The 22,575-nt window shown below is 42.9% G+C and overlaps 1 protein-coding gene, 3 long non-coding RNA genes and 1 pseudogene across 7 annotated transcripts; 2 read left to right on the forward strand and 3 right to left on the reverse strand.

The window, feature by feature from the left end:
* Positions 1-976: 976 nt before the first annotated feature.
* LOC112889699 lies at positions 977-6,815 on the forward strand. 4 transcript variants are annotated; one of them, XR_003228157.1, is made up of 4 exons: positions 977-1,632; positions 1,694-2,584; positions 2,900-2,978; positions 3,591-4,103. It is a non-coding gene; the product is annotated as an uncharacterized LOC112889699 (long non-coding RNA). The 4 variants fall into 4 exon arrangements; XR_003228158.1 differs by having other exon boundaries at positions 1,711-2,584; XR_003228159.1 differs by lacking the exons at positions 977-1,632; positions 3,591-4,103 and adding exons at positions 5,293-5,579; positions 5,666-6,815 and having other exon boundaries at positions 1,639-2,584.
* An 823-nt stretch (positions 6,816-7,638) lies between these two features.
* LOC112890406 lies at positions 7,639-8,912 on the reverse strand (annotated as a pseudogene).
* Positions 8,913-14,810: 5,898 nt separating this feature from the next.
* LOC112890233 lies at positions 14,811-17,256 on the reverse strand. Its single transcript, XM_025957132.1, has 3 exons — positions 16,786-17,256; positions 16,473-16,670; positions 14,811-16,271 (listed from the first exon to the last, which is right to left on the reverse strand). Exons 1-3 carry the CDS (start codon positions 16,982-16,984, stop codon positions 15,073-15,075), a joined length of 1,596 nt encoding a protein of 531 aa, XP_025812917.1. The 5' UTR covers positions 16,985-17,256; the 3' UTR covers positions 14,811-15,072.
* A 979-nt stretch (positions 17,257-18,235) lies between these two features.
* LOC112890840 lies at positions 18,236-19,253 on the forward strand. Its single transcript, XR_003228352.1, has 2 exons — positions 18,236-18,630; positions 18,719-19,253. It is a non-coding gene; the product is annotated as an uncharacterized LOC112890840 (long non-coding RNA).
* A 498-nt stretch (positions 19,254-19,751) lies between these two features.
* Positions 19,752-21,778, reverse strand: LOC112890839. The gene is made up of 2 exons (XR_003228351.1): positions 21,360-21,778; positions 19,752-20,160 (listed from the first exon to the last, which is right to left on the reverse strand). It is a non-coding gene; the product is annotated as an uncharacterized LOC112890839 (long non-coding RNA).
* Positions 21,779-22,575: the final 797 nt, after the last annotated feature.

Here is a 22,575-nt window from a genome sequence, read left to right on the forward strand (position 1 = left end):
CAGGTAGTCGGCGAGAGTATAAATAGCCGACAGTTACGGTATTACCGAGTGTTAAAAGTTTAACGGTCGGTCTTCGTATCAAATAACTGACGGTACAAGGTATTCCCGAGAGTTAGATGTTGACTAGTTGCGCACTTAATTACATAGCCGATAGTACATGGTATTCCTGAGAGTTAGACGTTGACCAGTCGCGCATTTAATTGCATAGCCGACGTTACAAGGTATTCCCGAGAATTAGATGTTGACCAGTCGCACACTTAATTACATAGCCGACGGGATGGAGTATTTCCCAACGTTCTCAACATGACACATGGGAAATAGTTGTAATAGCCATCAGTTAGATAATTAGTGATGGTATTACAGGGACAACCGGCTATTTTCTGAACAATAGCCAGCTGTTAATGATTTACCCGTTGGCTTTTGTATGGCGTGACCGATAGTTTAATATTTATCCAATGGTATAGTGGAACGCATGGTGAACAATAGACTTTGGCAATAGGTCTAGATATAACACTTGGCTAGTACATGTATTTTATAGATATACATGTATGAATATTCAAATCCTCATTAAAAAAAGAATGTTCAAAGCCTACATGAAATATTTTTGTTTTAATTTGTATGTTTTTCTTACTATGTAAGAAAGTAACAAAAAAGATATCTTCATCAAATATGCGGAATTAATACGCATCTGTAATTCATTATTAGAGGCGCGCGTCTACTACACGCGTCTTTGATATGACGGTCTCCCACGGCTGTACAGGTGACACGTCTCTAATGTTGAAAAATAGAGACACTTGTAAAGAAAACGCGTCTATGATGACTTAAGCGATGCGTGTTGAATAAAAAGTTTATACCCATATTAGAGACGCGATTTATTCACCCGCCTCTGTGATTATGCCCCGTTACCTCAACTGGAGTCACGGACCTGTTCTGTCTGGTTTTAGCTCACGCGTCCGCGTCCCCTCTCTCTCTCTCTCTCTCTCGCGCGTCCTCACCTCTCCTTTCCCTCACGCACGTCTCCCTCTCTGCGCCGCCGCTCCCTCTCGCCCAAATCACGTCCCCTCTACAGCGACGGCCCCTCTCTCTTGCCAAGATCCCGCCCCCAATCCTGCGCCGCCGCTTCCTACGCTGACCACCGCCGCCGTCGCTGCTCCCCTTCGCCGCCGGCCCCTTAGCTCCCTTCTCTCTCTCGCACATCTCCCTCTCTGCGCCGCCGCTCCCTCCCTCTCGCCCAAATACCGTCCCCTCTGCATCGCCGACCCCTCTCTCTCGCCCAGATCCCGCCCCCAATCCCGTGCCGCCTCTCCCTACGCCGACCACTGCCGCCGTCGCTGCTCCCCTTCGCCGCCGGCCCCTTAGCTCCCACCTCGCCTCCGCCGCGGCCGGGATGGCGTCGCGTGGGGGAGATCCGCCCGCCCGAGCTTCCCGGTAAGCTCCGGCCCAATTTTTGCCGGCTGTGGACTAGGCGCGGAGGGAGCGGGAGCAACACCGCCGGCGATGGAGCGTACACCACCACCTCCTGCCTCCGGGCAGGCTCACCCGCCGTGCTGTGCCCGCGCGAGCACACGAGGCCCTGCTTCGGTGCTTATCGATGCGGCACTTGCTTTGCCGCCGGCCGTCCTCGTTACTCAGGTTAGGCATCCACTCTCCCTCCCTCTCTGATTTCCCAAAATTGATCTAGGTCCTGATCAAGGGTTTGGGCCATGGAAGCTGCTGCTGGGCTAAGGGGTCACCCAAATTGGTCTCAAAATTACAGATAAGTGCTCCAAATAAACTCAATCCCCCCACCCCTCTACTACTACAGCCCTATGCATGGTTGCTGCTCTGTTATTGGGGTTCAGATAGTATGATAGGTTACTGAAGGTTGTGTGTTAGTATGATAGGCTTGCCTCTCCCATTCAGTCACCACCATCCCTGGGGTATTTAGTTGAAGAGGCACTGAACTAGAGACCTTAAAGGATTGTGTTGTGTTACTTTTGATTCTACTACTACCAGTTTAGTATAATTTTGATAGAAATTCAGCGACTGTGGTGTTTTATTACATTGGGTGATGACTCTGGTAAAAAAAACGTGTAGATAAGTATTCTATTATTCTGTCCTTATGCAAAGTAATTCTGTTACTGCATGGTGCTTCATTCTAAATGATTAATGATTGGTAGAATCTTATGTGATTAGAATGATTAAACTTATGCCATCCTGCACAAAACTTGCTGATTTTTGCAACTCCAATTCAGAACCTTTATAGCCTCGTGCTTCATTCTGAATGATTAATGATTGGTAGCCTATAGATGAATGCAGAGGTTGGATGCTAGATTCTGATTTGAGGACATCAATACATCAACTGACGAGCACCTACTATAGGAATTGAGGGTCGGATCAACCAGTGTCTATCCTTTTTTGCCTGATAGTTTAGAAATATTTACTGTGATGTCTGGTAGGCCCTTTAGGTGATTTTCTTTTCCTTGTTTAGCAGGAGCCAGCTCTGACTGGCTCAAGGTCGACGGCGACGGCTGCACCCTTCCGCTTGCGTACTCTAAGTGACTTGTGCAAGCATTCTATCTTTTTTTAGAGAGCATCCAGTAAGGTTCGTTCAGATTTCCATACATTATGCTCTTAAGCTGCTTGTGCACAGGACTGTAATCCTATATTTAGTCTATTGAATAGAATATTGCTATCCTTGATTGCTCCTTATACAGATTCATAAGGACTGCTCTGTTTTGTCTGTGTTCTCCATCTCAGTTTGCAGTTTGTAGGCCACCTATTTTAGACAACTGCTGAAAACACTATAACTGGGTCAAGATTTTGTGCTCATATAGCTAATGGCCGTTTTCAGTATATGCTTATAATGAAGATTAATAATAGCAGTCCTAGCTGCTGTTCTGAAGCTCTGCATTTGCAGGTCACAGCTATGTATAGAACTGATTTCTCAGGAAGAAGGGAGCTATCAGCGAGGCAAATGCACACAGTTAGCTGATGAGGTCAGTTGTAAGTTAGCATTCTTTACTTTAGACATGGCCAAAGTTCCTGAGGAGCCTTTTGGAATTTATTTCAAAGGTTAGAAATGCCTGCATGATGCATCTATATATCCAAGCCTATGGGGAAGGAGGACCAATATGATTTAAGTAATTGATTTTGACCTTGCTGAACCAATATGATTTAACTAATTAGTCGAACAAAGTTGTTATTAAAAGGATATGTTAAGAGGGTTATACAAAATAAAAAAATTGATAGGTTGTTATTAATTCCTAGCCAAAAGCTACTCCGTAAGTAGAGTGTTCCTCATGTTGGTGACATCTCCATAAGTTTACCTAAAAGGATCTCCTTGAAGATAATTAGTGCTTGGTACTGATAGTAACTAAGTATCTTTTGAACTGAACAATGTGTTGCTGGTATGTGTTAATCATTTGGCATGCTTCTTTACCATCTCAAGGCCTTTGTGAAAAGCACACACTGAAACATCTCCACCTCACTTGCCTAACTTGTGTATTAGCTACTACTGCATGTTCATTTCTGGAATTTCTGTTGCTAGTTGATCTGATTGCTTATTGTTTAGAGTGTCCTTTCTAATCTGAGTTTGGAATATAATGTAGGAAATGCCACCACTGGATCTAACTGAAATTGTGGCATATCTTGACCTTCATTTGATTAACTTGGCATACGAAGACATGTTTCTATAGGCTGTTGCTTTTCATGATACTTGCTGAATTACTTGATCTTGATCTTGTTAGGAACAAAAGCTGTTATAAATTACTCTTGTGAATGCATACGTAATGAGAGGAGGAACTGTGATGTACGAATGACCAATTTCCTATACCTTTTCATGTCCTTCTTTTCTTTTCTTTTTATTTTTAATTCATCATCAGAGACACAGGTTGCCAAGACGCGTCACTGATGACCCTTCATCAGTGAATGTTTTGCCAACACGCGTCTCTGATGAATGGTCATCAGTGACGCGTTTTGCCAACACGCGTCTCTGATGAATGGTCATCATCGTCTTGGCAACACGTGTCTCTGATGATGAATGGTCATTAGTGATGCGTTTTTCCGTGTCACTAATGTGTTCACATCATAGACGCAATATAAGTGACGTTTTGTCCGTGTCACTAATAATTGTTTAGACGCGCCACTAATATGCTTTTTGTCTTGTACATTTGTGACTATTGTCGCTATGATCCTATGGGTTTTTTATTTTGGAATTTTACAAAAAAGAAAAGAAAATATGCATACTTGATCATCACTTAAGATGGGTGGACCTAGCTCAAGAATTAAGTGACATCTTTTTTGGAGACCGTCAATTTGAGTTAAGATTATTTAAGTGAAGTTCGATTTGATGATATGTTTTCAATATCTAACTGAATAGACCTATCAATTTATTTAGTTGAAATGAACTCAATGTACATCTTAAACAAGTTTCCTTTTTTATTTCAATATAAAATTATAGGTAATTCAGTCCATCTAAAGATTGGAAATTAAAATCAAATTGGGATAGCACAAACAGAGATCTTTTGGGATTGAAAAAAAAATGAAAATACGTCCTCATTAGGAATTGAACCCCGAGACTGGCAGCCTCCAAAGTAGAGAACTTGCCAAATGATCTAATACACCTGTGCAAATATGATGTATGATAGAAAATAGAAAGGTTATTCCACATCTGAATAAAGTGGAAGAGGTAAAGGACGCCGTAGAAGTTTTAGCGCAGATTGAACACAATCACGGCCGCGCCCAAACCCACGCCTCCACATACCCTGAAATCACGCATCCACGATGTTTTATTGCTTGCTGCCGATCCAATCTGTTTGTGAGGGGGTTATTGGACAGGAAGAGCATTGGCTACTAGAGGACTGCACTATGACACATTAGAGCAACTCCAAGAGACTAGGTATATCCCTAGCTAAAAATAGAGATTTTGAGGGCTGCTAAAAAATAAAAAGCTTCCTAAACTAGGTGGTAAACTAACAGACTAGCTAAAATTGGACTCTCCATATTCAAACAGAGGCCAATATTCAAACAGAGGCCCACATCGACTCTTTTCCTAGCTATCATTTTTTCCCTGTTCCATCCAACGCCCGATGCCACCGCAACCTGGCACGTGGACTCCGCCGCGACCTAGCGCCTGGATGCGTTGGCGCTAGGGTCCTGGAGCCGCGGTGATTCTCGCTCGCCCTTGCCATGTGGACGGAGGAAGCCAACACGCTCGCCCTTTCCGTGTTAGGAAAACGATCTAGAGATTCTGTGCTGCACCATGCCTGTAAAATCTGGTGAAGAGATTGATGATGGCCCTCCTCCATTTAGGGTTCAGGAAGGAGGATCACATTGGCCCAAAAGTATGGAGTCAAACGATGAATTCAATCAGTTTGTAATGAATGAATTGATTGATCCCTCCTCTTCGGATGATGAGAATGATCTATTTTTTGGTACGATGCACATGATCATTGAGGATTCGGTTAACCATCCGGGTCGAATTGGTTCTGTCGAGGGACATGATGTGGTGGATCATGAAAGACTGTCTGGCATAGACTTCTTTACAAAGACTATTTTTCAGAGAATCCTACATTCCGAGCAAATACTTTTAGACGCAGGTTCGCATGTTTGCAAAAAAATTTATCTATTTTTTATGTGACATCTATTATAGTCTTGCTAATTTTTTAATTGCGTCATGATATAGGTTTCGGATGAGGCGACCTATATTTCTTCATATAATGAACACTGTTGAGGAACATGATGACTATTTTGTGTAAAAGAGGAATGCAACCGGTGTGCTTGGACTATCTTGTCTGCAGAAGGTCATAGCAGCTTTTCGGATGTTAGCTTATGGAGTACCAGCTGATGCTTTGGACGAGTACATTCGTATTGGTGAGAGTACTGCTTTAGAAACTTTGAGAAAGTTCGTAGTATCTATTGTTGAGGTTTTTGGACCCGAGTACATGAGATTGCTTAATGAACAAGATACCGCTAGGTTACTTGCAATTGGAGCGACCAGAGGATTTCCTAGTATACTTGGGTCCATAGATTGTATGTATTGGAACTGGAAAAATTGTCCTACTGCATGGCACGGGATGTACAGGGGATATAAAAAGGAGCCTACAATTATACTGGAAGCAGTTGCATCTAAAGATCTATGGATATGGCATGCATTCTTTGGTATGCCTGGTTCACACAATGACATAAATATGCTTCAAAGATCTTCTATATTTGCAAGGCTTGCTGAGGGGGAAGGTCCACAAGTTAATTACAACATCAATAGACATGATTATTCAATGGGTTTATTATCTAGCAGATGGCATATACCCAACATGGGCAACTTTTGTTAAGACTATTCCAGAGCCACAAGATAATAAGAAAAAATATTTTGCAAAGGCACAAGTAGCGTGTCGAAAGGATGTTGAGAAGGCATTTGGAGTTCTGCAATCTCGCTTCACTATTGTTCGTGGGCTGGCTCATTTGTGGGATGAAGACATGCTCCATAACATTATGATGGCTTGCATCATAATGCATAACATGATTGTTAAAGATGAGCGAGATGAGTACGGGGGACAATATGAATACAACTTTGATGATATGGGACAATATGTTTGCAACTGCGACGACATGGGAGAAAGAGTGATAGCCTCCCATAATGTTGCACTAGAGCTAGATGCTTTCATTCAGAATTACAAAAATATCAAGAACAAGGAAACCCACACTCAGCTTAAGGCGGACCTAATCGAGCACTTGTGGCAGAACCATCCAGATTTATACAAAATTAATTAATGATTCAGATTTTTGTGTAGTCCACTTAAATTTTATTCGACAATATTATACTCATATTTATGCAATATTTATTTTGGTGTGCATGTACAATATTTATTTCAGTGGACTATCTAATGGTAAAGAAAAAAGAAGCTAGCATTGAGAGAGACTTGAAGAAAGAAGAGAGGTGCAACAAATCCTTTGCTCTGCAGGAAGAAAGGATCAAATTAGAGAGGGGGAAGTTTAAGTTCGAGAGAGAGCAGGAAGAGGACAAAATTATTTCTTTGGATTTGAGCACAATGACATATGAACAATAGCAGTATTATGAAGATCGTAAGAATAAGATTCTTGACAGGCGTTTGAATATCTGGATTAGTCTAGACAATGAAATCGTTTATTGTTTCAACAAGTCATGAAACTATTTGATTTATTTTGTCATGGTACACTTAAGTAATATTTGTGTACTGTTCCCTTGGAAAAGAGTTGTTTTTTGAATATTTTAGTTCCATCTGGATGCACTGCCTCAAATAAATAGTACTGTTCATTTTTTTTTCCAATTAGAGTGGTTTGTGTCAGACTGAAATAAATATTGTGTATGCACGCCAAAATAAGTATTGCATAAATATGAGTATAATGTTCTCGAACAACTTTTAAATAGAGTACACAAAAGTCTGAATCATTAATCAATTTTGTATAAATCTGGATGGTTCTACCACATGTGCTCGATTAGGTCCGCCTTAAGTTGAGTGTGGGTTTCCTTGTTCTTGATGTTTTTTAATTCTGAATAAAAGCATCTAGATCTGGTGCAGCATTATGGGAGGCGGTCATCCTTTCTCCCATATCGTCATAGTTGCAAACATATTATCCCGTATCGTCGAAGTTGTATTCATATTGTCCCTCGTACTCATCTCACTCATCTTCAACAATCATGTTATGCATTATGATGCAAGCCATCATAATGTTATGGAGCGTGTCTTCATCCCACAAATGAGCCAGCCCACGAATAATAGTGAAGCGAGATTGCAGAACTCCAAATGCCTTCTCAACATCCTTTCGACACGCTGCTTGTGCCTTTGCAAAATATTTTTTTTTATTACCTTGTGGCTCTGGAATAGTCTTAACAAAAGTTGCCCGTGATGGGTATATGCCATCTGCTAGATAATAAACCCATTGAATAATCATGTCTATTGATGTTGTAATTAACTTGTGGACCTTCCCCCTCAGCAAGCCTTGCAAATATAGGAGATCTTTGAAGCATATTTATGTCATTGTGTGAACCAGGCATACCAAAGAATGCATGCCATATCCATAGATCTTTAGATGCAACTGCTTCCAGTATAATTGTAGGCTCCTTTTTATGTCCCCTGTACATCGCGTGCCATGTAGTAGGATAATTTTTCCAGCTCCAATGCTTACAATCTATGGACCTAAGCATACCAGGAAATCCTCTGCTCGCTCCAATTGCAAATAACCTAGCAGTATCTTGTTCATTAGGTAATCTCATGTACTTGGGTACAAAAACCGCAACAACAGATACTACAAACTTTCTCAAAGCTTCTAGAGCGGTACTCTCACCAATACGAATGTACTCGTCCAAAGCATCAGCTGGTACTCCATAAGCTAACATACGAAAAGCTGCTACAACCTTCTGCAGAAAACATAGTCCAAGCACACCGGTTGCATTCCTCTTTTGCACAAAATAGTCGTCATGTTACTCAACAGCGTTCATTATGCGAAGAAATATAGGTCGCCTCAACCGAAACCTACACAACGCAATTAAAAAATTAGCAAGACTATAATAGATGTCACATAAAAAATAGATAAATTTTTTTGCAAACATGCGAACCTGCGTCTAAAAGTCTTTGCTCGGAACGTAGGATTCTTTGAGAAATAGTCTTTGTAAAGAAGACCATGCCAGAACAGTCTTTCACGATCCACTACATCATGTCCCTTGACAGAACCAATTCGATCCGGATGATTACAGAATCCTTAATGATCATGTGCGCCGCACCAAAAAATAGATCATTCTCATCATCCAATGAGGAGCGATCAATCAATTCATTCATTACAAACTGATTGAATTCATCATCTGACTCCATACTTCTAGGCCAATGTGATCCTCCTTCCCGAACTCTGAATGGAGGAGGGCTATCATCAATCTGTTCACCAGATTTTACAGGCATGGTGTAGCACAGAATCACTAGATCGTTTACCTGACACGGCAAGGGCGAGCGTGTCGGCTTCCTCCGTCCACACGGCAAGGGCGAGCGAGAATCACCGTGGCTCCAGGGCCCTAGCGCCAACGCATCCAAGCGCTAGGTCACGGCGGCCTCACGGCACCAGTCGCGGCGGAGTCCACGCGCCAGGTCGCGGCAGCATCCGGCATCGGACGGAACACGAAAAAAAGATAGCCAGGAAAAGAGTCGACGTGGGCCTCTGTTTGAATATGGAGAGTCCAGTTTTAGCAAGTCTGTTTGTTTACCACCTAGTTTAGGAAGTTTTTTTATTTTTTAGCAGCCCTCCAAATCTCTATTTTTAGCTAGAAATATACCTAGTCTCTTGGAGTTGCCCTTACCTAACCAAGTCCCTTTAGCTAGGCTCTTGGAGTTGCTCTTAGCTCAGGAAACTGCAGCTAACTTGGTAAGTTTATTTGTAAATTTATTTGCTATCACATATAAAAATTAAGGATACGCCTTTCTATCTCTTTGGACTAAAAACATAAGTAGAATCAAATCCATTGTGATGCAGGCTCCCATAACCTTGAACTATTAAGCAGTCTGGTAACTAGCTGTTTCATACGGAGTACCATGCTAGAGCTATTCCATACAATTCTAGAAAGTAATTAGGACTGATTAATGGATAGGATATGCTAATCATATCTCTGTCCTCAACTTGTAATTTTAGCACTGACATGTACTATTGCTACCTTATGTCTGACATTTTCTGAACCCTTTTGTTAGGCAAAACACAAGCAGTGCACACAATAATTAAACATTTGGTTATTAGTAATCTAATTAGATCAATAACTTTTAATTCCTGATATGGAGCATGATTTATGCCAGTCATGTTTCAAGACCTCATTTACTTAGATCTTTGGTACACAATGTATGCATTAGCTGTCCACTTATTCATGCACATGAGTCTCAATCACTTCCTCGAGAGCACAGAAATTTTTACTTTTCCATCATGAGAATACAGACCACGTTTTCCCTCTTCTCTGCTTCAAGCCAAAATCTAGTGGTAACCTTTTTACCTTTTGTCACATAGTAGCAACCAAAATGACCAGCAAGCCATTCTTGCTGTCATCATGCATATACCAGCATGTACTATTAAATCAGTTGTTACCTAATCAGCCAAGTCATGCATAGTACAACTATAATGAAAGAATGGTGGTTCCTCTAGCTTTACTTTATTCTTCTGTTTTTTTCTTATTACCGCATGGGTACATGATCATCCTTACAAATATATCTTATAATCTATACAGGATAACACTTGTGGAAGAGACTTTGATGATGAAGATGGTGACGAAGGATACTATGGCCATAGAAGATGATGATTGTGGCAATGGTGGTGGAAACTTTGGGCATGGAGGTGATGTGGAGTATGACCTTTGGTGATGAGAGGACACACACGTCTTTTGCTTATGCTACTGCAAATTGGAGTCGGGTGATATTGCACGCAGTTTATCTTATGCACAAACAATAGTATCTTAGTCAAGAATTTCATTTGGATATTAGTACTATTCTGAAGGATCCTCTTTGTCACCTTTGGAATGTCTACACATTTCTTTTCTATTCATTGAATTTGGATGAACTATGCAATATTGTAAGTGTTCAGCATTTTGTCACTTCAGTTTTGAGTGGGTGTTAAACAATCGCAGACATGGCAATGGGACATGATTAACTATTGTACCGTCGAATCCCTAATGGTGTAATCACATATTATTATAGCCAATGGTCAAATAAAATCCTCACATATATGTATCGCCAACTGTGTTTAATCCCTGACAGTCAATAGTATATCATTGTTAAAATATTTCCCAACAGGCTAAACAAACCATCAAAAATAATATCCCCAACCAGAATTCCCTTGACAATTCATTACGGGCCCACAACTGAAACAACATATTGACTAACTAATTACCGACTGTCAACTGTTGGTAATTTATGGTTGGTCATTCAATCACCAACCGCCCCTCGGCAAAAGAGGGGATGCCCGACCAAGAGTGCCCGACCAGAATTTGCTGACGATACACACTCGGCTATTATCTTTACTGATGGTGTAGGTTAGTGGCCGACAGTTTAATAACCATCGGCCATTCTTACGATTCTAGTAGTGTCTCTATGAAAATAAAGCTTTCACCTCTCTTATCACCAATTAATGCTAATTCAACAAAAATCCTACCACATGGCAGATTATTAAGGCCACTTAATGCGAGAGGTTTTGTGTTTATGTTTCTAAGAACGCCACATAAGCAATATACATATTAGTTAATGATTGAGATAGTGAATATAAATCTACCATGTGTTGTTCTATTTTGTTGTTTTATAGATAACATCCAAGGGGGTAGATGTCTTAGAAAGAGTGTCCATGCGTTTCCATCTAGATGACACCCTGTTTTCTCTGTCTTTATTATTTTTTGCCACATTATCAGAAATGCTGACATAGCACTAAAACTAATGAGAATGAAAGTCCAACCAACTGGGAGTAGCTTAAGAGTGTCTCTAATGGAGATACATCAGCTAGCTATAAGCTAGTACGAACATATTAGCATCTATCCAACATGGACATGAGTTAATTAAGAGAGAGAGAGAGATAGAGAGAGAGAGAGAGAGAATAACTATATCTTGTTTAAGAGGAAGTCTATAGCAAAAAATAGGGCAATTGTCACTACAATGCCAAAATAATAAGAGACAATTCTATAGATAAACCGTTGGAGAAGTGAACTTAGTATTTATATATGACATGTACACTCTTATAGCTAGTACTATCTTTAACCATTGGAGATATTTTACTGTAAAATATAGTATAAGCGCAGATGCTCATATAGATCTTGAGATTGATGATGTCACTACATAAATCTCGCTGACGATGGTCACATCACCTACCACTTAAAGAATAACATCATTAATTCATTCAATATAGAAAGATATGAGCACATATGCTGAGATGAGGATTCGAATTTGGGTGTACAGATTTCACCACAAGGAATCTAACCAACTAAATTATGCTCATTTCGCAACCATTGGGGACAATCTAACCATGGATCCATCTCATTATTTGACATACTTTAGATAAGATTAAATAAGGGTCATTTTTTATGTCTTTTGGTAATAACTCCAAGATAGTGTTTATTTCGATATTTTTGGCCTCTCACCAGTTGGTGTTGTACCAGCTATGCACGACACTTCCTAGTTGGGCCCAGTTTAGTTGGAAAATGTTGTATATTTTTTCCTATTTGAAAAAATGTTGTAGAGCTTTTCCGTCTTCATTGGCCAGAGACTTTTTTTTTCTATTTGGGAAACCATTGAGGAGAGAATTCATCGGCTACATAGAACTACATAGAGTAATGTCCACCACCAGTCCTCGAACTTGTAATGATATATCTTCTAGATCCTAGCCCTAAACACGCAACTCATGCATTTAGACCCTTAAATACTGTCCACTTGGGTTTAGAGGTTTAGGGTTTGGGTTTACCTGTTCTTCTTTCATCTCGATGACGGCTGAGGATGTTCTAGGTGGTCTGCTGATCCTAAAGCAACCCAAGGTGTGCTTGCCCTGATGGGCCCCTGCATGCTGCACGTTCAAGTTCTTGGTATTTGGTGTGGCACGTTTTCGCTTCAATAGTTATCAGGTTTTGCTTGGATGCATTATTTCATTACATTCTAGCCAAAAAAGTCTGAAATTTATGATGTAGTTTTCATTTGTCATAAAATTATCATTATAGATTATCAGATTTCATGTAGTAATAGAACATTGGCAACTGCTCACCAGATTTTCTATCCACATACTTAGCCTTCTTTGGGTTAATAACCTTGGGCAAGTCAGCAACCGGATGGTAATTATATCATCCCAACCAAGACCTCCCATGTTATCATCATGATCAACATGCACTTCAAAAGTCTTGAACATTTCTACCACTAAGGCCATAACATTAGTGTCATGATCAGATGCAATCAATCTCAGTCCATCAGCTAGTATCTTCCCTGGTAACAACCAATAAAACTCTATACTTGGGTTCTTCTCATATCCTAGCTGTTGTACAAAGTCCTCAAACCATATAGGCGACCATGTATCCCTCTTAATCCTATCAAACCAGTCAACTTTCTCACCTACATAATTCCTGAGATGACCAGAAAAAAGACCCATGATGAACCTCAATAGTGAATTCCTCTCTACTAGCACCAACATCACACGCGCTCAAAGCCACAACCTTAGCTACAACCAATCGTGTGAAAACCCTAGAAATTTCCCCCAAATCCATGATCTCATATGCCAAATCAAAGTTTTCCTATGGCAACGTACACCTAAGGCTATGCTTTTAATATGCCTAATCCTAGAAGAATTAAAACTATGGGGAAAAAGATCAACTCATCGTACTCGGCCACTGCTTCCCCTTTGCCTCATCTCACCACCATCCTTCCATGTTGTAGCGGCAGATTGCTCCAGCTTTGTGTGCTTCCTTCCGCACTTCGATAATCCTTGTCATGCTTCCCACCGTTTGCTTTGGTTGTCGCCTCCAAGCCCACCCTAGTGAGTCTCGTCACCCTCAACAAGGATAACGGCGAGCAAGGAACGGGTCGTGTGGGGGGGGGGGGAATGAGAGGCATGATACATCAAAGGGGCTTCTATAAAAATTTATAAGGCTTATCACTCTGCCAAGCGATGTAAGGCGACATAGAGCCACATCAGCTCATGACACGCGGTGGCACTCAATTCAAGGAAAACGAGACCCAAATAATGTTTAGGGTCTAAATGTGTATTTTGTGAGATTATGGACCAGGATGACATAGTGTTACATGTTTGAGGACTGGCGGTGCATTTTACTCATGATGATAAATATGATGGGACATGTCCCTCCTAAAAATCCATTTACAGCTTGGATATGCTGAAGTTGGATCGATGCTCGCTTCTGCATTTAAGCACTTGTGAGAATGCAAAGTCTCAAATTTTATTGAACATGTGCTAGGACACACCTATGTGAGGGTGTGGTGGTGAGTTACTTTAGGGGGTTATTTTAGACTCTTTTTAAAATGACAGAGATGAGCATTTTTTATATAACCTAACAGATCTAATTGCTATTATTATCAATGACGAATAAAGTCTATGATTGATGGCTAGATGGTTTTGGATTTTTATGAGAATTTATAGAGTTTAACATTTTTCTAGTACATCTCTAGATGATTAATGTGTATGTTCCAAAAAGAGACTCAAATTAATAACAATAAGAAGGAAAAACAGACACCCTTCAACTATCATAAAAAAATCTGATCTTCAACCTTCAACTACAAAATAGACATAGAAGAACATTCAACTGTTCAAACTGGGCAAATTTGGTCCATTGAGTGGTTTCAAATGTGGTTTTGAATTTTATAGAAATTAATTCCTAGTTTAATTTAAAAAACATAAATAATTCTTTTAAATAAAAAACATATGAAACTAGTGCCAACTTTTTTCTGTAAATATAAAAAATCTGTTGGTATTTTATTTATCAGTTATTTGAATTTAATTTTTATGTTACCTGTGTGTTTTTGCTTGTAGTCACACCTATTATCTTTTTAGTAAATAAAATCCAAATAGCTCCAAATAAAGCACCAACAGATAGTTTCATTTTTCAAAAAAAATTGTAGCATTTTTTTATTTTCTAGTTTAAAGTGAATTAATATTTAATTTTTTTAGATCAAACTAGATTTTTTCTAATTATAAAAATATAGAAAACCTTCCAAAGGGCTATATTTATCCGGTTCCACAGCTGGATGGCCTTTGATATCAGGTTTTATAATTTAAAGTTGAAAATCAGACAAAGATGGTAGTTGGAGGGTGGAAATTGGACTTTGTTCTAATAAAATTGAGAAGTTTCAAATAGAAAACTAACTTTCTTTGTTCTTATACACCATTGCCAACTTGAATATATTTCCCATTAAATCAATTAACTTAGTAGCTGTCTCTAAATTGGCGACTTGCTAAACAGCCTTGCAAATGAGAATGAACAATTTAGTAGTTGATATAAATGGCAGAGAGAGAGAAAAAAATTGAACGAAAGCTCCCCTGTAGCGCATCTGTTCCCATCCAACCACACAAATGGAACCAAAACCAGCCAACCAAAGGGGAATCAGGCTTCTCCTACTCCTGCAACTCGTCGAGCGCCTTGAGCAAGAACGGCTTGAACCTTGTCATGTTGACCATGACATCCTGCTTCATGATGATCTCGGCGATCGCCGGCCATCCTTGCCCGTGGATGCGCATTGGGTCCTTGAACACGTAGTGGTCCCTGGGGTACTTGTCCTTGAGCGTCGTCTCCTCCTCCGAGACGTAGTACTCCACATACCGGAGCCGCATGTCCCGCGCCGGCTGCCCGTAGAAGTTGGTCGCCATCCAGTCCATCTTCCCCCACGGCACGATCTGCACCAGCACGGCGCCCGTCGGCAGGAAGATCTGGTTCGTCAGCCCGGCACCGTGCACCGCTAGGAGCACGTCGGCCGCGTTCACGCGCTCCGCGAAGCCGCGCACGTCAGCGCCGGCCTCCGCCACGGTCACCGCGAAGCCGAGCTGCTCGCACATCGCCGACACCTCCCGCAGGTTGAGCAGCTTCCGTGTGCCCTTGCGCTCGATGATGAGCATCTTGGGCTTGGCGCCGGTCTCCTCCCCGAGCACGGCCGGGGCGTCGCGGGGCAGGGCGAAGGCGCGGCGGAGGAACCGGTTGTAGTCGACCATGGAGTAGTTGTGCGGGTTGCGCGTCGGGTGCGGGGAGATGATGAGGTCGCGGTCGCGGTACATCCCGAGGTGGCCTGCCCGGAAGCAGTGCACCCCCTCGTCCTTGTCGAAGTTGATCACGTCGTAGTTGGAGAGCATCTTGAGCAGCGGCGTGAACTTGTGCACCCACCATGGCTTGAAGTTGGTGATGAGGAGCTGCACCTCGCCCTTCAGGTGCGCCGTGGTGAGGAACAGCGGGATCAGCACGTCCGTGTTGTCGTGGAAGAAGTTGTCCGTGTACCCGGCCACGGAGAAGACCACCACGGGGACGTCGTGCCGCCGCGTGCACTGCGGTGCGGCCTCGGGCGAGGACACGGACTTGATCGTGACCTCCACGACGCCCGGGAGGAGGAAGTCGTCCTTGCGGGCGAACGGGCGGATCTTCTTCTCGCCGTTGGCGTCGAAGGGGCCGGCGCCGGACCCGGACGGGTTCACGAAGTACATGGTTTTCTCCTTGGGGCTGATCCGGATGTCGCCGGTGAGCTCGCACACCGGCGGGCGCGCGTACGGGAAGCCCTTGTCAACGCCGTTCTCGTCACAGGTGATCTTGGCCTCCGTGGCAGCAGGAGCTGAAGAAAACACAAATACAGAGGACTCATTTGCATATGCCTTGATTACAACGTACTCGTACACGAACTAATTAAAACGCATCGAGATACCAATTCAAGGTTATATCAAATTTTTTTGGGGAATCATAATTAAACGGACACAGTGGAGTGTTGTCAGGTCGTAGAAGAGGGGCAAAAAAAAAAGCAAATACGATTTCTCACCTGGCTTCGTCGCCGCTGGGTCCTCCTGTTCATCCTTACTTGTGGCCTCTGGTAAGTTGGTCATGTTGGGATCCGCCTCAGGGTCCGTAACATCTTTCTGCTCCTCCACTTCGGTCTTTTGCTGCACCGGCGGGGTCTCTGTTGCCGGCACCGTCGTCGTTGCCGGCGGCGCGTTTCTCAACACCAAGGCCGAGCTATCTGTTGACCGTCAATACAGGGGAACTTCCCCAAGTAAGCAACAGCATGCGGAACTACCCAGACCCGCAACCCAAGAAACGATTTCTTCATCGGAATCGGATTGAAAGGCCCTTACCGAAAACTGGCGAGTAGATAGCGAAGAGCCTGGCGAAGGACAGGTAGGTCAGCAGCGCGAGGCAGCAGCCGGCCACCAGCCCGATGCCCAGCTTCTTGGGCTCGATCTTGCCGAGTTCCTTGGCAAGCCGCGGGCCTCTCCGGTCGCCGGTCGCCGGCCCCGGCGGCTTGGACGGCCGCGAGTACGCCGTTGACGCCATCACCGCTCACGCACACAAATGGAACAAAACACGCACCTTCCAGGCAGGGTTGCTGCTGGTATATCAGCGATCGCCACCGCGGCGCGCCTCTTTAGTTTCTTCTAAAGCTTAAAAAAAATCGCGATAGGTCCCGGTGATGTAACATGTGCAGAGCGATGATTGATCTGTTGGGAAATGAGTTGTATTTTATATCTCGTTGTTCGTTGGGCTGGTTGGTGGTGGCGCGAGTACGACGACTAACGGAGAGGCGGCTTCGTCGCCCTTCTCCTTCCCTCCCTCTGTTTGACTTGTCCAGAAGCAGTGCACAATAATTAGGATTGCTTACCTAATTCCATGTTAGCTAGTAGCAGTTAGCACTAGGACTCATCCATCTTCTTTTATTCGAATTTTGCCGTCACTGCTGCTCAGTAAACTTTCCATGGATGGTTTGGTTGGCCTGGTGATGGAAATGGCATCACAAGGATGGAGACGGATGCAAGCGTGGAACAAGTCGCTGGGGGACTAGGCCTATTGCTCGCTCGCTTTGACACTCCACCATGCCTCTGAGCTGGGTCGCCGCTGTCTGCGCCGGTCCGGAGGATTCCATCGGTTAGGCCTTGTTACTCCGTCCCCTGCCAACTTAGTCAGCGATATTTTTCTAGTCATCTTTGCGAAATGGTCCTGATTTGAACTTGGGCAATCGTAGATTATTGGTCGGGATGATTCATTATTTTGTTTATTTCAGGAGTGCGGAAACGACCGGTAACTTTCCAAGCTCATTACGTGCCGTGATTGCTCTTGTGTTGGGTATAACGCACCTTTCGCCCAAGTTGTTGTCATGACTTAACATTTTTCAATTTCTTAATTATACTCCTAATAAATATATGAATTGTAGAAAAAAAAACTAGTTGGTCCTTGAAATAATAGAGACTTGCTATAAGAGAAAACATCATTTGTTCAAAAGGATTTGCAATATATATATCGTTTGAGTATCAGCATGGACGATAGAGCCACCCTATCAATACAAAACATTGCCTTCCAACGAAAAGGCATAAAGACATTTAAAAAGAACCGATAGGATAGTCTGGAATAGTATTAAGAGATTAGTTGAACAGCAGCAATCAGCCCGAACTTCCAAGCACTGCTTCTGAAAACGCTTTCACAGCAGGCACCACACCAGCTTGCCGCACATCACGACGAGAAGTTCCTGTTGCAGACCAGTCGGCACACGAGATTGAGCCAGCGCCACTCACTCGATGTGGATTTTCCACAGGTGCCGGCAACTTCCCTACCGTTGATGGTGCCTCAACAAACGTGCAGATTGATGGGAGGGTGAAACTGGTTCCACCACTTTATTGTGGTCCCAGTTGGTGCCTGGCGCCCTGGCTGAAGGAACTGCCCCGCGAGGCAGCAATAGGAGAGAACCAGGCAAGGGGCGAGGCATGCTGGCGCCTCGGATTCGCTCCCCACGTTGCCTCTGCTGCTTCCTCCATTCAACCTGTCAGATCCCACCTCCCTCCTCCTTCCTCCTCTCTAGGTCGGCCATGGACGGAAGCTTTTATTCGTGGATCCGGCATGGACAGAGCTCGGCACCTCCATCAATGGTGGCAAGAACAAAGGATTCGACTGATGCAACTGATGCTGGAACCTGGTTGTCAACGGACATGGTCCTTTCCTGAACTTGTCTGATTTCCTTCTCCGCTTAGGATCTAGTGCTCTTGGTCTCCATCTTTGAAGTTGTTGCTGTCGTTTTAGAAGGAGCAGCTTCGATGGAGCAAGCGGCAGGCGAAAGCTATAAGCTGGTACCCTTTCATGTTGCTTTCTTTTTCGACTTTCAAAGCTGGTACCCAGATGGTGCATGGTGTTTATGCTTGTTTCAGAAAAAAGTCAGGAGCACCAGTTCGATTTGGTAACTTAGATTAGGTACCGTGCTATTTTTTTTTGGATCTATGGTAACCAGGAGTTCCATCAACAATGGTTTTACAAAATATGTTTATGGAAGCAAGCATTGGAGAGTCTATTTGCAACTGCAAACAAATTAGCAGTTAGTATAGCATCATGACGGCTCCTTAAGGTGTACAGGTTTAAGATAATTTCCGTTTCATTTTTGTTATTGAAATTCGTTTATCTGAAAAGTGCCTCTTCCCGCTAAAATATGCCGCCCAGATAAATAAATTAATGTTTCGTATTTCTATTTGAGCAAAGTTATGCAAACACTTGAAGTCTGATCCTCCTTGTATTTATTGAATAAATAAATTAATGTTTCATATTTCTATTTGAGAAATATTCATTGCTTGCTCTCCCATTTCTTGGTCCTTGCATGTTATAGTGAGGAACATATAATTGGTTAGCTGCCTGATTTTCATTGGGACATTCCCATTGCATTTCGTTGCAAGAACGTTGTATGCACCACTAGAAAAGTGTTCGAAGTCTGACCAGCATGATAAATAATGCTAAGAAAACTATGTATGAACATACATGCCTGCACATAAATATTCATGATTCTCACACATTATACTTCAAAAGTGAGCACGTGGAAAACACAATGGTTGGAGTTCTTCGAACAGATAAATTATGTGGTGAAAGATATATAGTCAACTGGTATGCCGATGCAACTTTTAGCAAAATATCAATTCAAACCTTACCAAACAAGTTAGGTTGCTGAACAAATTTCATAGGGCATATAAACATATAAGGGTACTTGCAATGACACGTAGTTACATTACACTAGTGGATAGAAATAGAGTTGCTTACAAAACGTAAAGACAGAGCATATGAGAAATCAGAATACCATGATATAAAGAACTTATATTGATCATGCGTGCCGAGTACTCATATTTACATGTGAGTACCACGGTTTAATATCAAGTCGGTTGGTACTTAAAGTCAATAATAACACCATCTAGTTAACACTTTTTACATCATATTACAAGCCTACACAACTGAATACTGAGCATCACCAGTTTGGTCATCTGTATAGGCACCATTGCCTTGCTCATTGCAGCTTGTGTCGTCTTCTAACTCCTATCCAACAGCAGCACACAAAGTCTTCATTTTGATGTAATCAGCTGTCTCCTGAAATGCTCTGCTCATATCCTTGCAATATCAAACGATTCTGCACCCTGATCACCCTCTGTAACCATTCGTGCAGCATTTTCAGCTAGCAATTGAATGAAGTAACTCTTTTCAGGAATTGCCTGCGATGCATGAATGAGAAACCCAAACTTTGGAAAGTCAAATATCTGCAAAGCATAAAGCTTAATCCTCCAATCCTACCATCTAGTCATGACGACAGGATAACAACTAAATTTAGCAAGATGAATGACGATCCAAAGATTGCATCCAACCTTAACAACTGATCATGACCAATTAAGAGCAAATCATCAATATACTATGTTCGATGACCATAAATCTCAAATTGTTACATTAGATTTGACTAAAAGGGAGAAAATTACCAAGACTGTAGTAATTGGTACATTCATAGGCATAATGGAGAAAACATAAAAATACAGTAGTAGTTGAAGTAGTGTTTATTCAGTTCAAGGCTTTTCAATCCTCACTGAATTGTTGTTGTGTGATATCAATTGATAAAGGCTGATGCACTCATATTTCGATATAAACCCAGACAAACTAATTCTAATATGTATGAATCCCAAACAAAAAAAGCGGAGCAAATGCGATTCAAACTTCTCACTTTTTCAATCTGTACATAGAACCACAACATGTTAAATCAACACTGGTCAAAGCTTAAAAGATGGTAATGTGACCAACCAATTTACTACGTACGGACTAAAAATTATCCACACATTACTGAGGTTGTCTAACCCATGTTGTGCCCAGGGAAGAAAATCCTACATACATCATTACTCAAGTTGCCATGACGATGGCACCAGTTTGATAGAACACAAGTATAGTCCAGAACACAAGCAGATGCAAGCTTGGAGGGTAGAAAATTCACATTAGAATAGAATAGGAATCTTCTAAAATACAAAAGCAGATGAGAAAAAATTTGTCTCACTGTCCTTTAGCTAAAGCAGCTTACGGTTCTTCTCTGCCCCTAAGTCCAAGCAACTTGTTTTCCATTCAGCAATACCATTATGAAAATCCCCATTTGGACCATAGTAACCACAACCATTCAGCATCCATTGGAACCACCGCCGATCCTGGTGTTTCTATTTATGAGTTTATCTAAAGTAGGAAGCTAAATCACACTAGAAAAATTACCAAGATACAGGTGTTTCTGCTTATCTAAACAAAAGGAATTGTTAACATGCATGTACACACTAGAAAATTGAAAATGATACGTACCAAGACTAATCAAAATGATATGCAACTTGCTGACCAGATCTGTGCGAGAACCAAGAACTTATAGAAAATAAAAGAACCAAGAACACACCTTAGGGCTGGCTCGACGATTGGGGGCCAAGACCCAAACTGACCAAAATCGAGACTGATTTCAGATCCTTTACAGTCCATCCCATGTCCAGGTTTCACGGATTTGGGGTTGCCTGAGGTCACGCACCATGCGGGATCACCACAGTAGCAGCGGAAAATGAGTTCTTCTAATCTCTGCCCACAACCGGGCGCACCACATACAGGAGCCATGGTAGACAGGGGATCCATGGTGGTAGTGGGGGGGAAGGCCCGCGCACCGATGGACTGGAGAAGGGGGAGAGGGACTGAAGGGAGAGAGAGAGAGGTTAGAAATGAGCAACATGAAAGAAGAAAGGGGAAAGGGGGCGCGAGAGAGAGAGGTCTGTTCGCATGCCAGGCAGCGATCTGAGAAAGGGGAAAGAACTGACAAATGGGGTTGTGCCTCAGATGCGAGGCAGAAATGCAGCACAAGGCATAACGCCGGGCACAGCACACATCTCGAGAAATTCATCTGACGGCATCAAAGTTCACTTCCCCGGCCGGTGCCATCGGAAAACATTCACCCCACTCATTCCTACTACGCACACCTACATGGACCAGCAGGTCCTTGATCGGAAGGAAATCAAAGAATCCAATAATAAAACTGGAAGAAGATCGAAGAGAGTGTTTGTCTTGTTCAACTAACCCTAAAGACCTCTCTACAACATTTACTCCTGTAGATGACCAAACGTGCGGCTCAGCACGACATGGCACGGACATGCCCAGGCATAATACGATTGGGCACGACACAATTAGGCACAGATAGCTAATCGTGTCATGCCGTGCCGGCCGCAGTCTACGCACAGCATGATGCACGCGCGGTCATGTAGTGCCGGCACGATGGCACGGTCAGCCCGCCATGGCCGTGTCGGCCCGAGCCTGGCAGCGGCGATGCTAGAGGCTGGAAGCATGGATGCGGGGAGGGAGGCTGGCACCAGCGATGCTGGAGGCCGCCGTGCCGATGCCCCGCTCAGAGCTCAGGCGCGTGAGAGAGGAGGAGAGCGGCGGTCGGGGAGGTGAGTGCGAGGCACGGTGGCGGCGTACCCCGCTCGGAGCTCAGGCGCACGAGAGAGGAGGATGAGAGGTGAAGGCGTGATGGTGTCGCGCCTCGCTTGGGGGCTTGAAGCTCAGACGCTTAGACCGTTAGGCGCGTGCGAGATAGGAGGGGAGAGAGGATGAGAGTGGCGGATGGTTGGAGG

The sequence above is a fragment of the Panicum hallii genome, chromosome 4, assembly GCF_002211085.1.
Source record: "Panicum hallii strain FIL2 chromosome 4, PHallii_v3.1, whole genome shotgun sequence".
Classification (NCBI taxonomy): domain Eukaryota; kingdom Viridiplantae; phylum Streptophyta; class Magnoliopsida; order Poales; family Poaceae; genus Panicum; species Panicum hallii.

Bases quoted from the DNA above. Each gene is read 5' to 3' on its own strand.
- LOC112890233 (XM_025957132.1), bottom strand. From the start codon at position 16,984: ATGGCGTCAACGGCGTACTCGCGGCCGTCCAAGCCGCCGGGGCCGGCG. The intron at 16,671-16,785 runs GTAAGGGCCTTT...GACGGTCAACAG, and splicing joins TATCTACTCGCCAGTTTTCG to ATAGCTCGGCCTTGGTGTTG. The intron at 16,272-16,472 runs GTGAGAAATCGT...TGTTTTCTTCAG, and splicing joins CCCAGCGGCGACGAAGCCAG to CTCCTGCTGCCACGGAGGCC.